Here is a 15,082-nt window from a genome sequence, read left to right as displayed (position 1 = left end):
ACGTTAGAGCTTGTGGGGCATATGATGCCACATCCATCTTTCCTAAATTTCTAGCATGTGACTTTTTCAAATTGCGAAATTTCATGCAGTTGAAAATAAGAAAGTCGATGACAATTGACACCACCCGATTTTTGATATAATAATTCAACCTTAATTATTGTTGAAATAGTTGGCAATCACTATTAATTACTGTTTTAATACTTTAGTACGTTGTTCACCTGGTTCATATTTATTTGATTTAAAGCTCATGTCTAGAGACTAGAGTTGTTTATTTAGGTTAGAACGCCGATAAGAGATGGCTCAGATCCGGTTCACCGTTAAAAAATGAATCGGTCTGGACTGTGCTTATGATTGAATGTGCTCGATCTGGTTCATTTTTCAAACCTGGGTACAGTCCAGACCTACAACTATAAATAATACTAATAGGACAAGCCCGGCCTCGGATGTTAGTAATATACTCCATCCGTCCCATAGTAGATGTCACATTTGGAAATTGGCATGTGATTTTAGGAGGTGTAATTTTGTGTGTTAGATATAGAGAGAAAATAGTATATTTATATTAATGTGAGAGAGAGCTTTTTTTAAAAAAAAGGAAATGTGACATCTTTTGTGGGACAAACTAAAAAGGAAAGTGTGACAAATGCCATTAATTTTAAATTTTAAAATTAATAAAATTAGAAAATATGTAAAATTGCTGATATCAAAAAATACATCGGGATATGTACAAACTTAATTAGTAAATCACATTATGAAAAGTTAGTTAATAAAATTTTGAGGGCAATTGTGGCATGCATAGGATACATTTTCGCGACAGTACTATAACAGGTGCAAGTGTCGCATTTAACTTTGTCTAAAAATATCCTTTATTATGTGAAATTACACGTGGCTATGTCCATGCTTATTAGGTGTACGAGTGGGTAAAAATATCAAAATATGGTTATACTGTGCTTATTATACTAAAAATAATAATTTTTTTGGTATATTGTAAATTTTGATATGGTATGGTATGGTACGTTATCGTACTTTAAGATTTCGGTACGGTAATAGTATGAATATCTTTAACAATATGATATATTTAAGATTAAATTATTTATAGGGGTGGAAGTGAGATGAATAATTTTGAGTTATATGTAGAGAAATGATACGCTGGGCGCTCAAAATGAGCTGGCGCTACCCTTCTCTCTCTCTTTTTTTTTGCCCTCTTCAATTATCGACGCCTCCCCTCTTCAATTATCGACGCATCCACTTTTTTTTTTCTTCTACAATTCAATCAATTCTCTCTCTCATTTTCTTTTTCTCATTTTTGCAATTCCCTCTTCCAATTGTGTGCCTAAATTTTCTTGCTCAATTCTTATTTTCTTTTGGTGATGCTACTTTCAATTGCCAATTGCAGACAACTTAGAATGCCTATGGCTGTCTGATCTGTTCTCAAATTTTGAATATCCATTTATGAAATCATTATCCCTAAATCTGAATTTGAAACGTTGGGGAATTTCAATTTCTCTGGGTTAGATTTACATTTATCTGCAAATATGAGATTATTGATATATAAGAAGTGAGAAATTACAATATGAGATGTGTAGTGGAATTTGATTTTGGAAAAAAAATGTTATGGAATCTTAGTTTGGAGAAATAATTGATAGAAAGAGTGAATTGAGCAGATGAAATTGTACCGGAAAAAAAATTGTGCGTATAGTTTTTTGACTTAATATTGCTGGAGAATCAGATCTGTGAAGCAATATGAAATAATTTCACAATGCTGAAAGGAATTTAAAATAATTTAAAACTATAAAATGAAAAAAATGATGAAAAAACCCTGTCGCTCGTGTTGGCGCTCATTTTGAGCGCTCAGCAGAGCAATCCTCGTTATATGTAATCTTGATATTACAAAGAGAAATCAAGATAAATGTCATAAGCCGAGCTTTTGGAAAAAACGTAACAACCGAAAAAAGATAAATATTAGACATAGTCATTACACAAGTAAACATGACAATTGATTGGATTCATATTATATTGTAGGGACTACAATAAGAAAATTAGAGGTTAGTATTTCTCATGAAACACAATACTTACTTATTTGGGCCCTATTATATTGGGCTTTTAATTAATAAATGGACCTCATCTTGGACTCTTACTCTTTCCACAGGTTTAAATCCAGCTCATATAATATACTTCATCTGTCCAATTAAAAATGAAACGTTTTCCTTTTTTAGATGTCCCATTAAAAGTGAAACGTATTCTAAAACGTAAATAACTCTATCTCTATTTTTTCATTTCTTTTACTTTACTCTCTCTTCGTTAACTTACAAAACAATACTACATAAAATACCGTACCAATTTCCAAATGTTTCATTTTAAGTGGGGTACAGCCTAGTCAAATGGAATAGTACTTAATTGTTTTCTAGATTCATGGATTATTTTGATTGTATATTTCACAATAATACAGGAATGATTAAATTTCAATATAGGCAATACATATGATGATTTATATTGAATGAAATTGCAAAACTGTGAAACATAAGAGCGTGGTTGTTGGATAAGGATATACGTACAATAATATCTGCAAAGCCGAAACTAGTTTTCAACAGGGCGGGGCGGGGCGTGGGTAGGGATGAATCTTGAATTGTTTACTAGGCTAGGCTAGGCTAGGATCTGGAATGAAGAATTCAGCTGTAGGGCCATTTCTTGGAGCATCAAAAACCACATCGCTTACAACAACATTGGATCCTGGAGAAATGATAATATCAGAAGCATGCTTGTAATCTCCAATGGTTCCAGGAACTGATGCAAACAACCTATATGTTCCACGTATCACATTCTTGATCAAGAAATTCCCATTCTCATTTGCTTCTGTCCAAAATTGGTAACCCTAAAACAAATACAATACGCTTGGTTTGTCTTTTTATCTTTGTTATCACACGAATACAAGTACTTATCGTCCACCTAAAATTCATTAAACAAAATTATGAATGATATCACAAATCCAAATAGATAAATCATTGATGATGTTATGATTGTAATTTGTAGTAATTAGATTCGTCAACTTGGGTTAAGAAAACCTACTGGCCGACCCAATCCGTAATGGCTGGTAGTGGTAGTGGTAGTGGTGGGCATTATGAATACATGATGTGGCTGATTCATGCACGTGTGCGGGAGGCAGCGGATAGGGAGGAACAAGCGGCCTTGGAGCCGGCGGTACCTCGACCCATCCATCGTCGATCTATAGTACCCCGGGACCACCTCGCTGCACACCGTCGATTGTACGAGGATTACTTCGCTCCGGAGCCACGATATGGGGAGAACATGTTTCGGCGACGTTTTAGGATGCATCGTCCGCTCTTTTTGCATATCGTAGGCGCTTTAGACCGTCGATACGGGTATTTCAGGGTGCGGGAGGATGCGGCTAGTAAACCTGGCCACACGCCGATTCAAAAGTGCACTGCCGCAATCAGGCAGTTAGCATACGGAGGCGCAACCGACTTGTTTGACGAGTACCTCCACATCGGCGAGACGACTGCCCGCGAGTGCCTGAAGTATTTTTGTCAGGGCGTTAGGGAGATATTCGGGGATAGGTATCTTCGGAAACCTACCCCGAACCTATCCCCGAAGATTGTCAGGCTCTGCTGGATATGCACGGGAATCAGCACGGGTTTTCGGGAATATTAGGCAGCATAGCTTGTATGCACTGGGAGTGGAAGAACTGCCCCGCTGCCTGAAAAGGGATGTACACTACTGGTTTCAAGGGCAAGAATCCCACGATGATCCTTGAAGCGGTAGCTGACTATTGGCTATGGATTTGACATGCCTATTTTGGAGTAGCCGGGTCTAACAACGACATCAACGTCCTCCAGTCGTCGCCCCTTTTCAACGACCAGTGCATGGGCGTTGGTCCGGCCGTCAATTTCGTCGCCAACGGCAACCAGCACAATATGGGCTATTATTTGGCGGATGGGATATACCCTATGTGGCCCGTCTTTGTGAAGACGATCAGATGCCCCACAGAAGAAAAGAAGGTCTATTTTGCGGGTCGTCAAGAGGCAGCGCACAAGAATGTGGAGCGGGCATTTGGTGTGCTCCAGGCTCGATGGGCGGCAGTGAAGGGTCCAGCACGGCTGTGGTATGTTGACAGCATCGCTGGCATCATGTACGCATGTATTATCATGCACAACATGATTGTCGAAGATGATGGTCCAGCAATGACTGATTGTACCAATGATGATGCTGATGGTGCGGGTCCAAGCCACGGCGTGGCCACTAGTAATGTACGCATGGGGATACCCCACGATGAAGTCGATCGAGTACGTGCATTTGCCGACATGCGCAAAAAACAAGCCCATGTTCGACTCCAGAACGATATTATTGAAGAAGTATGGCAGCGGAGGGGTCGTCGTTGATGTAGTTTTTAATTATTGAAATGTATTTTTTTTAATCTGTGAATTTGTGAATTTTTATTATTGTGGGAAGTCCGCCGGGATGTCCTTGGGGATGTCCGTCATTGTGCAGTGGGATGTCCGTATGAGGTGGCATCCGCAGTGGGATGCCCGTATGACGTGGCAGGAGGTGTTTTTGGGATGTCCGCGGGGATGTTCGCCGGGACATCTGCACCACTGCTAATGAAATCTATCAATTGCAAATACCATAAATACATTTCTAAATGAAAAATGAAAAGAAATGAAAAGAAAAGAGTATAATTATCTCTTCACATGCTCATTAAATTTGAAGTCGGAATATGATAAGGAATTGTTAGAATATCTCCACTTCATAATGAAATAAAAAAAAATCATTAGGAGTTATACATGTTGATCATGTTTCACCATGAGGACTCCGTTGGATGGCAACACAGCTTCAATATTTTCTTCCAAAGTCATCGGCCTGAGATTAATAGAAAAGAATAGGTGCCCAACAAGCGCAAGCCTCCAAATAATGAGGTCCCATCCATCTCTCTGAGGCAGATCAGCCATCTTTACCCAAAAATCTAAGAATTGAAAAACCTCTTCTTCACCAATTTTGTGAAGAGATTGATGTATGTATATAATAAAAGTGAAAATTAAATATCGAAGAAACTTCACCTTTTATGCACAGTTCAGATTCACTAAATTGAATTTTCTTCTTTTACTTTCAATGGATCATGCACGTCATGAGAAAAAGAAAAAATAGTTCAATTCATGCAATTTGTATTTATTAAAAGACACCATTTTTTCCGTAAGGCAATTATGATATATGAGGGAATGAGTTTGAGATTCGCCTAATTATAAAGTAATAAATGGGATTCTCATAATTATAAAGTCAAAATCAAAATGACATTTATTGAGGACTTCACAATTAGTGGAATGTTGATTTTATTATTCGAGGTATAATATGAAAGAGAATCTAGCTTAATTGGTAAAAAGATTTTCCTCCAATTAGTAGATCGGAGATTTGAGCTATCTAAAAGAGTATTGTGTGTATCCATGCACTCGAATTATTTTGAAATTCTCCAAATAATTTTTTCTTCAAATGGTTCAAGGATATAAATTTGAAACAGAAGTGTTTTAGATATTTTGATGGATTAATTAAATGCAAATTTTATATATTATAAAAATTCCAAACTATGATTTGGACTGTTAAATTTTGAAGATTTGATGTTGATACGCAAGGTGTTCAGAGTCCTACGTAGGTAGGTGTTTTTAAAGACTGTGTTGTGCAATGTTTCCACTGGCCAGGAGGATACCTAGACCTAGTCTTGTTGTTGGGTATATACCTAAACCTTGTATCAAAACCTCAACTCTCCTTTAATGGGTAGTATAGCGTAGTAAAGTTCGATCCCACACAAATGGAAAAGATGTGTACACTTGTGATGACATCTTGGAAGGGTTTGTTTGCAATGGCGGATCCAGGAAATGATAATCGTGGGGTCGGAACCAGTGACGAAGCCAGAATTTCTACGTTGGGGGGCCCAAATCGCCGTTAATAGTTGTAGGGTATTCAAGTCATTTTAACAGATGTGAGATATTTTCTCGTCGGTGCACAATGATTATCGTTAAAAGTGACGTCGATATCGGTAGATCACACTAAAATTCAATGTATATGACAAGAAATTGAATCAATGTAAAATGAACTTGCACAATAAGAGTGTGTATAATAATAGAATAGATTTTTGTGAGTGTTTATGTGAAAAAACTTAATTAAAATGACATAGAAAATAGATAACAAGATAAAGCGCATACTTTTTTGGAGTGAGATCATTTGTGATAAGGAAACAATTTTGAAATAACTAAAAAGTACTAGTACTAGTACTAAACTTGACTATATAATTAAATTGAAATGAAGAAAATTGCATAATTTTTGAACGAAGACAACTTGGAATAAGGAAGTAAAACAAATAAAAGAATCAGCACATAATTTTTGGAGAAAGATAATTTATGACGAGAAAACAATTCTTAAATAATTATCAAGAACTATACTAAACTAAGATGAAATGGAGAAAAAATGCATGTCTTTTTGTACTAAGACAATTTGGAATTAAGAAGTAAAACAGAAAATATTAAAAAGAACTAAACTAAAGTGAAATAAAAGTAAATTAATTAATTAGAAGAACTGGATGCATTTCAAAACAAAATGGGAGAGCCAAGGAATCAATCCTAGAGCTACACACGGTTCAAAAACCGCTGGTTCCGAATCCTTGAACTTGAACCGGCCCAGCAAGGTATTCGGCGGTTGCGGTTCCGGTTCAAAAAACCGCCGTTTCAGGCGGCGGTTCAAAACCACCGGTTCGGTTCGGCGGTTCATTGTTTTTTTTGTCTTTTTAGTTATTATTTATCTACAAAAGGTGCATAAATAAAATTCAAACAATAAGGATGAAAGTTGCAATTTGATTGATATAAATTTCAACTAGACTACAAGTTACAATTATAAGTTATAACGATTACAATTTACAAAAGACTTAAAGTCTTGGAGTATCTAACAATAAATTTAAATATACTTGTAAATTTCAATGAGACCTACAAAAAGACTTGAAGTTTTGAGCAATAAATTTATAAGTATATACTTGTGTTCGGCAAATGAGATGTTTCTACATAGCTAAATTGAGGACACATTTAGCAATTCAACCTTAAATGTTGACTTTAGTGAGGGCTGACAATTTTTGATACGACACGATAATACGACATGGACCCACACGAAGTTAACACAACACGAACACGCACATTTAAGAACCCGAAGATAACAGGTTGGGTCGGGTCGGGTTTGGGTCGGGTTTGTGTTATACGTTAAGAGAAAAATAATTAATTTTTATTAATTAAAAAATTATTAAACTTTAATTTTAGTTATTTTTATTGATTAAAAAATATTATACTTTAATTTTAATTAATTAAAAAATACTATACATTAATTTTATTAATTAAAAAAATATTAATTATTTTTTATGAATTTTAAGAAAATTTTATGCTTAGATTTTATTAAAAAATAATTTTTTTAATTATTTAAATTTATTATTTGGATTTAAAATCACTATACTTTAATTCTATTATTTTGATTAAGAAAATAATTATTTTAATTTGGTAATTTTTTATTTTATCGTGTAATATCATGTTTAAAACGTATAATAACATCATGTTTTAGTCGTTATCGTGTCGTGTTAAGTTAACTGACTATCATTAACAGAGGGTTGACTTTTTTTTTGTTCCACGATAACACACACGAATTCGACACGAACCCGTTGGGTTGGGACACGATAAGAACCCGATGATTTCGGGTTGGGTTGGGTTTTGATCTTATTGGGTTGAGTCGATAATGGATTGACACGATAACGACCAAACTCGTACGATTTGACAGCCCTACTTTAGTCTAACAATCAATAATTATGGTAAAATTGTCAAAAGTTTCCCGGATTTAGTCTTGTAGAGAAGTCTCCTTCACGGACTAGAGTATATACAAATATGATTATTTAATTGTATTTGCACATTTATAAAGTTGAAACAAATGAAAAAAAAGAAATAAAGGAAAAAGGATTTAAGCTCAACTTAAGTTTAAAATATAAATTGAGGTGCCTACTTGGGTTTGTATACTAAAAGATGTTTCGAGCGTACATGGCCTCGTACAGACAGCTCATGCACGTAAGCTTGGTATGTCTGAAACTATAAGCAGTAAATTGTCAAAACATCAAATTGAAACCTGAAAATAAAGATTGTTCCCCTTTCTTGCTTCTACAATTTGTGGGACCCAACAAACAATTGTGTGTTTATTGCGGTGCAGGAAAGGACTACCCATCTCCACTATTTCATGACATTTTCTTGTTGCTGAAAACATATCTCATATGTCACCCACATGAGGATGAGTGGGCGTACACTCTCACCTTCTCTTAACACCAACAAGTGTCTTACAATTCCCAGATGGTCATATGTAAATAGTTATTGAGTTAGAGTTTCTATATAATATGGATGGGTATATCAATTTAGCCTAAACATGATGGTCTAGCTCGATTAGCCCGCTAAATTTACAGGGTTAGAGCTGGAAATCTATAAACCGGTAGTAAATTGGGCTAATCGGGCTGCTGGGTCAGCCCATTGGGCAATACATAAAAACCCTAAAAATTAAATGCGTGAGTTTTAATGATTTTCAGACTCTTTCACTTCCAGTTGGTCAGTATTTAAATCGGCGATTCTACTGTAATCATCGTTGAATAGTGTTCCTGGAATGTTGTGCATGACTAGTGGTATTTGGACTGCTTGTACTAATTCGGGATACATTTATTTGACCGCACATTTTATGGATGAACAATGTAAACTGAATAGCAAAATACTTGCATTTTGTTATATGCCGCCTCCACATTCTGCATCTGAATTAGCTCAAAAAATTTCTGATATTTTGGTGGATTAGAAGATAGATAGGAAAATCATTCCTTTGACTTTGGATAATGCTATGGTGAAATTATTGAAAACACGACTTCAGTTGCAAAACTCATTATTGTGCAATGGGGAATATTTTCATGTGAGATGTTGTGCACATATTTTGAATCTTGTTGTAAAAGAAAGGTTGAAAGTAGCTAGTGATGCTTTATAGATAAAATTAGAGCGAGTATCAAATATGTTTAAGCATCAGAAGCTAGAAAAATTTAAGGAATGTGCAAGAAAAGTTGATATTGAATTTACTACTTCATTGTGCATGGATGTGCCTACACGTTGGAATTCACGTGTTTGATGCTTGCCAGTGGAATTAAATATCGATGAGCTTTCTCTATGCTTGAATGTGATGGTTTAGCTTATAAGCATTGTCTGACATAAGAAGAGTAGGAAAGAGGAAAAGTGATGTGTGAATTCTTAGAGCTATTTTATGATATTACTACTTTAATTTCTATTCATCCTATCCTACTTCCAGCTTGTATTTTATGGGAGTGTGAAATATTGCACGTTTGTTGGAGAAGAATTCTAGAAGTCATGATAAAGTGGTAAAGTCTATTTCTCTTAAGATGCAATCAAAGTTCGATAAATATTGGGAAGATTATATCGAAATCCTTTCCATGGGGGCCATGTTTGATCCAAGAATGAAGCTGAAACTTGTGGAGTATGATCCTCTTTCAAGTGAGGACAAAGTCAATAGGTTGAAGATGAAATTCTATATTCTATACAATGAGCTTAAGAAAAAAGGTGTTGATGCATCTTTGTCTAAAGATCCTCAACCAGTGGAAGTTCTATTTCTGAAGTTGGGGAGTCTAAATTCATGGAAGGAGTAAGAAGACAAAAAGACAATGAAGGTGTTGATGCATCATTGTCTAATGTGCTTGTTGTAAGTATTTTTTTATAAATATTTTTTTAATCTATATTTATATTTATATTAATTTCATTTATCATTTTGCTTACATTTTGATAATATTGTTATAGGCATATAAGAGTTACAAAGGTGCAACTTCGGAAGCAAAGTCAGCATTGGTGTATACTTGGAAGACATGATGATGGATGAAAATGTTGAACTTGATTTGCTTAAGTATTGGACAGATCATTCATCCCATTTTGGAGAACTTGCTAGGATGGCGTGTGATTGATACGCTCGGATTTTGCACTGTTTTAAGGCTTTTATGTGGTCCATTTTTAATGTCAAAATCACAATTCATATCCATTTTTTTGCATATTTTATCTATTTTGGTATTTTTGACGTGTTTCGTGAGAAATGTGCATATTTGAGCCTAAAAACAGCAAAAAGTCAAAGTTGGAAATCTGGAGCTTTCGAGACGCCCAGCGGTCCGCTGCAACACAGCCAGCGACCGCTGGGCCCAACGACCTCTGAGCCATTAGCGGTCCGCTCCGAGAAAGTTGTGCATGGAACGAGAAACACGCCCAGCGACCGCTCCAAATAATCCAGAAACTACGGGACATTTTCCAGCGACCGATGGGATGAAGTGTAGCGACCGCTTTTCGAGAGGCAGAGGCTACAGATCAACATGCAGCGAGCCCTGGGAAAATGCGGCGCACGAAATCGACCTATTTTCTCTCCAAGATTTGCCAAACTTAGTCACTTTTTGCCTTATTTGATGGAGCTCAAATTTTCCTCTTTATATATATCCCCTCAAACCTCTTCATTAGGATCTTCTTTTTGCCTTATAATTCTAGTTCTTCATTTTGCAAGAGGTTGAAGAATAAATCAAGAGAAACTATTTTGCACAATATGGGAGTCAAATGTTGACTTATACCTGGATCAACTGAAAAAGAGTGAAGGAACAATTCCAATTGTTATTATTCAGTTTTGCAAGCGCAATCTATTTAGAGGTTAATTATATTTGATGTTTTGTTTCTGTTTAAAGTTTTTATTTGTCATTATCTGTCTTAATCTTTTAGTGTTTATGTTTTAGGTGAAATTCGCATTTCTACACATTTTCAAGCTTCTAAGGTTGTGATCAATGCTGATGTTAAAGAAGTGAAAGATTTTAGGATGAGGTAGTCATTTTTAACTACTAGATTTTCAAGTCAGTTCTTGGTTATATTATTTAGTACTTATTACCCATTTCTATTTATTTATTACTCAATTTATCAAAATTTTATTTTGTTTTGTTTAGAATAAGAGATGATAGCAGATTTCTTCAGCAAGGTTCTGTCATTGAAGGAGGACAAAGGCTTGGTGGTGAATATGATGATCTACAAGTGAAGTCCCTTGAGGATTTGTCTTGCCTAGAGGTATTGAATAAGTGTCAGATCTGTCTCTTTTATGTTATTATGTTTCTTGAATTATATGTATAATATTTCAGTAGTTTATTTCTTTTTGTGGTTCACAGGAAGGTTCATGTTGGGTGTTTGGTAAAATTGAGTCAGTTGAGTGCCATTATGGTGAATGGTATTTTTTGGCGTGTAAGACTTGTGTTAAGAAGGTCAGAGAAGTGGATAATAAATTTAACTGTTCTAGATGTACAAAAACTCATTCTTATGCAGTTAAAAGGTGTGGTACTTTTGTATCTGAATTTATGAATTTATATGTATATATATCCAACTCCAATATAATTAAGTAATTAATATCAATAATATTGTCTTAATCAGGTTCAAGTTTGTGGTGAATGTTGTTGATCATACCAGCAATGCATCTTTGTTATTGTGGGATAGGGAAGGCAGCCAACTTTTAGGGAGAAGTGTGACAGATTTTTTAGGAAATGGTGGTCAGGTTTGTATATTTAAACACTGGAATGTAGTCTTTTTTGTATCATGTGAGCTCTAATTTCATTTCTATTTCAGCAGGTTGCTCCTAAGAATTCCATTCCTGCACTTATTGAAGAGATTCTTGTGGGTCAGAATGTCCTATTTAAACTTCAGTTGAAAAATCATATTGAGTATTACAGAAGTTACCCATTTACTGTGAACAAAGTTTGTAATCTCCCTGAAGTAGTTGACAAGTATACACCTAAAGACTTGGGTGAACAGATTTTTAAATTTGATACCAAGTTATCTGATCTACTTTTTGGAGCTGATCTTGCTGAGGTATTTATATTTTGTTATTATTGAGTAGCTATATTTAGTATTTTGAAATAGTTGGTATTGTTTTATATCTGATTTCATATTACTTATAGGTTTCTCAAAAGCCTTATGCTACAACTGATCTGTCCAGCCTTGGTAATGAGAATATCAGTGACTTATTTGTTGAAGGATCTGAATTAAATGTTGGAGTTGTTGTTGCTGAGGTATTTCTGTTTATATTTTTGCTATTTTGATTATTTTATAAATATTTGTCCTGTTTAATAATTAACTTTCATTATTAATATAGGGTTCTCAGAAAGTGTTTGATACACCTGATCTGTCTACTGTTTCTAATGATAAAAATCATGGATGGGGTGCTGAAGGCTCAGTAAAGCGATGCTTGGATTTAGAATTTGACAGATGTGCTGATGTTGGTGAAGTTCAGATGAAGAAGAAAGAGAAAATTGCTGGTTCTAATTAGATGGGCAATCATGCTTGGTGTTTATGATTTCAAGTGTTTTTTTTTGCAGCTTAAAAGAATTCTCATCCTATGTTTTGTTGTGTTGGAATTGGATTTTGGCACTGAACTTGACAATTTTTTGATGCTGTTAGGGCATGTGCATGTTTTTTCCATGTAGTCAAGTTAGAAAGATTGATTTTTATCAAGAATTTTTATTGTTGAGCTATCCCTTCATTTTATAATGAAGTTTTTAATTTATTGTTCTGTTTTATCCCCTTATTATGTATTTTAATGTTTGACAATGTTTAAATTTGAAATGTATGATTAAGGTCAGTAAAGGAGTATTAATCATTGAATAAACCTGAAAGCAATAATGTTTTCAATCTGATTCATGTGTCTATAAATCCTGATGTAAGCTTATAATTCATACAATGTTCACAAGTATTCAGAATCTGCCATTCAATTTTATAATCATGTAACAGTTAATTGAGTTATGATCAGCTGTTGTATTATATCTACTAGAAAGTAGAAATGTTCTAACCCCTTTTAATTGGTTTTTTTATCATCGTTTTGTAACTTCAATGAGTCTTCTTTCACACCTTATTACCTGTCAAAACAAAAGTGAAATCATTCTCAAATTGAATTACTATATCATTGCAAAATTCAAGCCTTGAATATGGTAAATAAACTGTTTGTTGACAAATAAAATTGTTATTTATCTACTTAGTTATTAATTATAATTATTTCAGGCATTCAGTCAACATTCTGATTCATATGTGTCCATAATTCATGTTGTAAGCTGATAACTCATAAAATATTGTTCACTATTATTCAGAATCTGCTATTCAATTTTATAATCTAAGTGTTAATTTAGTTATGATAATGTTGCTTTATATCTACTGGAAAAGTTCTAACCTCTTCTCATTAGTTTTTTATCATCCTTTTGTCACTTCAATGGGCCTTTTTTCACACCTTAGTACCTGTCAAAACAAAGGTGAAATCATTATCAAATTGAATCACTATATCAATGCAATATTCAAGCTTTGAACATTGTAAATAAACTGTTTGTTGCCAAATAAAATCTCTATTTATCTACTTAGTTATTAATAATAATTTTTTCAGACATTGCAGTCAACATTCAGATTCATATGTGTCCATAATTGCTGATGTAAGCTGAGAACTCATACAATGTTATACACAATTATTCAGAATCTGCCATTCAATTTTATAAGCGTTTAGCTGTTATTTCAGTTATGATCATATGTTGCTTTATATCTATTGGGAAAGTTAGAACCTGTTTTTATTGCTTTTTTACCATCCTTTTGTCACTTCAATGGGCCTTCTTTCACACCTTATTACCTGTCAAAACAAAGGTGAAATCATTCTCAAATTGAATGATACTTATTGATTATTATTGATACATGTAAAATCAGATTCTGAATTCAAAGGAAATGCCTTTTTTGGAACATGTTGTGTTCTAATCATTGGCACATTATATAGCATTTGTGAACAAAAGTTGTCTGATAAAATTAGAGTCTTAATTTCTGAAATAACAATTTGAACTGTTTGGTTTGTGGGATAATGTGAAGGTCATCTTGCTATTTATGAAGTTGTAAAGCTTTAAAAGATGGAATATGCAGAGATTAATATGTCCTCCTTATAATCTGAAGTTTTTTTGTTTGTAAGGCACAACCAAGAATCATTTCACCTTCTTTGTCAATCAAGTTGAGATTCTACTATATGTTTTTCCTTGAAGTCCTAATATGTAGCAGTTTCAGGAAATTAACAAGAATCTTTTGGCCATTATTCTAAGCTGAAAATTAAGCAATATCTGAGAATCATGTTAGTGAAAACTCTTTTGGGTTTCATCCTTTTAATTTCTGAAATACCAATTTAAATCATCTTTTTTGTGGGATAATCTGAAAGGTCTTCTTGGTACTTGTGAAGGTCTAAAGCTTTAAAAGATGTAATCTGCAGAGATTAAGATGTCCTCACTATAATCTGATTTTTTTTTTCTTTTTAATGTACATATAAGTTTTTATTACCTTCATTGTCATTCAAGTTGAGATTCTTAATCAATGAAGAAGTTAAAAAGATCTGCCATACTTAAGAGTTGTGGTCATCAGCAGTTAACACCTACAACATCAGGTAAACTATGTAAATTTTTCTGTTTTGAAATTTCTCCTGGAGCTGTATTATGTTTTTTCTTAAAACTCATTTAGTACTATGCACGTTCTGAAATTATCCAACTAATTTATTTTGGATGCCAGTTCAATAAAAAACCTATACATTAGCATATGCAAATCACAATCTCATAGGTTAGCAAGGAATTGAATACATTAGGATTCATTATGAATCCTAATTAAGTGATTTCATTCCTATCAGTGTAATTTTTTTAAAATTTACTTGATTTTGACAAACATTACAGATGTGATTTGCCCATTGTTTGAAACGATTAGTAACAACTTTTAAACATGTATTTCAATTAACATGTACTGTAATAAGTTTGAAGCAACATAAATTGATTGAGTAGTAGGAATACATAGATTTTGAAATTTGTCTTACCTTTGAGAATTTCTTTGCTCAGTTTTGGTGAAGTAATTGTGATTCTCTTCAAATCCATCCGTGAAATGATGCTATCGTCGATTTCGTAGACACTCTCGAACATAATTTAGTTTGGAGATTGAGTTATTCCTTTTTTTCGCATTTT

The 15,082-nt window shown here is 34.0% G+C and overlaps 1 protein-coding gene and 1 long non-coding RNA gene across 2 annotated transcripts; both read left to right on the top strand.

Moving 5' to 3' along the window:
* The first annotated feature begins 9,496 nt into the window (after positions 1–9,496).
* LOC121766879 lies at positions 9,497–11,352 on the top strand. Its single transcript, XM_042163114.1, has 6 exons — positions 9,497–9,705; positions 10,609–10,739; positions 10,823–10,907; positions 11,027–11,144; positions 11,243–11,294; positions 11,336–11,352. The coding sequence occupies exons 1-6, from the start codon at positions 9,497–9,499 to the stop codon at positions 11,350–11,352; spliced, it is 612 nt and encodes a 203-aa protein (XP_042019048.1).
* A 21-nt stretch (positions 11,353–11,373) lies between these two features.
* LOC121768053 lies at positions 11,374–12,245 on the top strand. The gene is made up of 5 exons (XR_006043272.1): positions 11,374–11,403; positions 11,502–11,622; positions 11,697–11,936; positions 12,026–12,136; positions 12,220–12,245. It is a non-coding gene; the product is annotated as an uncharacterized LOC121768053 (long non-coding RNA).
* Positions 12,246–15,082: the final 2,837 nt, after the last annotated feature.

Source organism: Salvia splendens, chromosome 15 (assembly GCF_004379255.2).
Source record: "Salvia splendens isolate huo1 chromosome 15, SspV2, whole genome shotgun sequence".
NCBI lineage: Eukaryota > Viridiplantae > Streptophyta > Magnoliopsida > Lamiales > Lamiaceae > Salvia > Salvia splendens.
Note: the sequence above shows the minus strand (reverse complement) of the source record. Positions and strands in the feature narration are given on the sequence as shown.

Excerpts from the sequence above, each read along its gene's own strand:
- LOC121766879 (XM_042163114.1), top strand. The coding sequence starts at position 9,497 with ATGGGGGCCATGTTTGATCCAAGAATGAAGCTGAAACTTGTGGAGTAT. Across the intron at positions 9,706-10,608 it reads AGTCTAAATTCATGGAAGGA|AATAAATCAAGAGAAACTAT; the intron begins GTAAGAAGACAA and ends AAGAGGTTGAAG. Across the intron at positions 11,145-11,242 it reads AGGATTTGTCTTGCCTAGAG|GAAGGTTCATGTTGGGTGTT; the intron begins GTATTGAATAAG and ends TGTGGTTCACAG.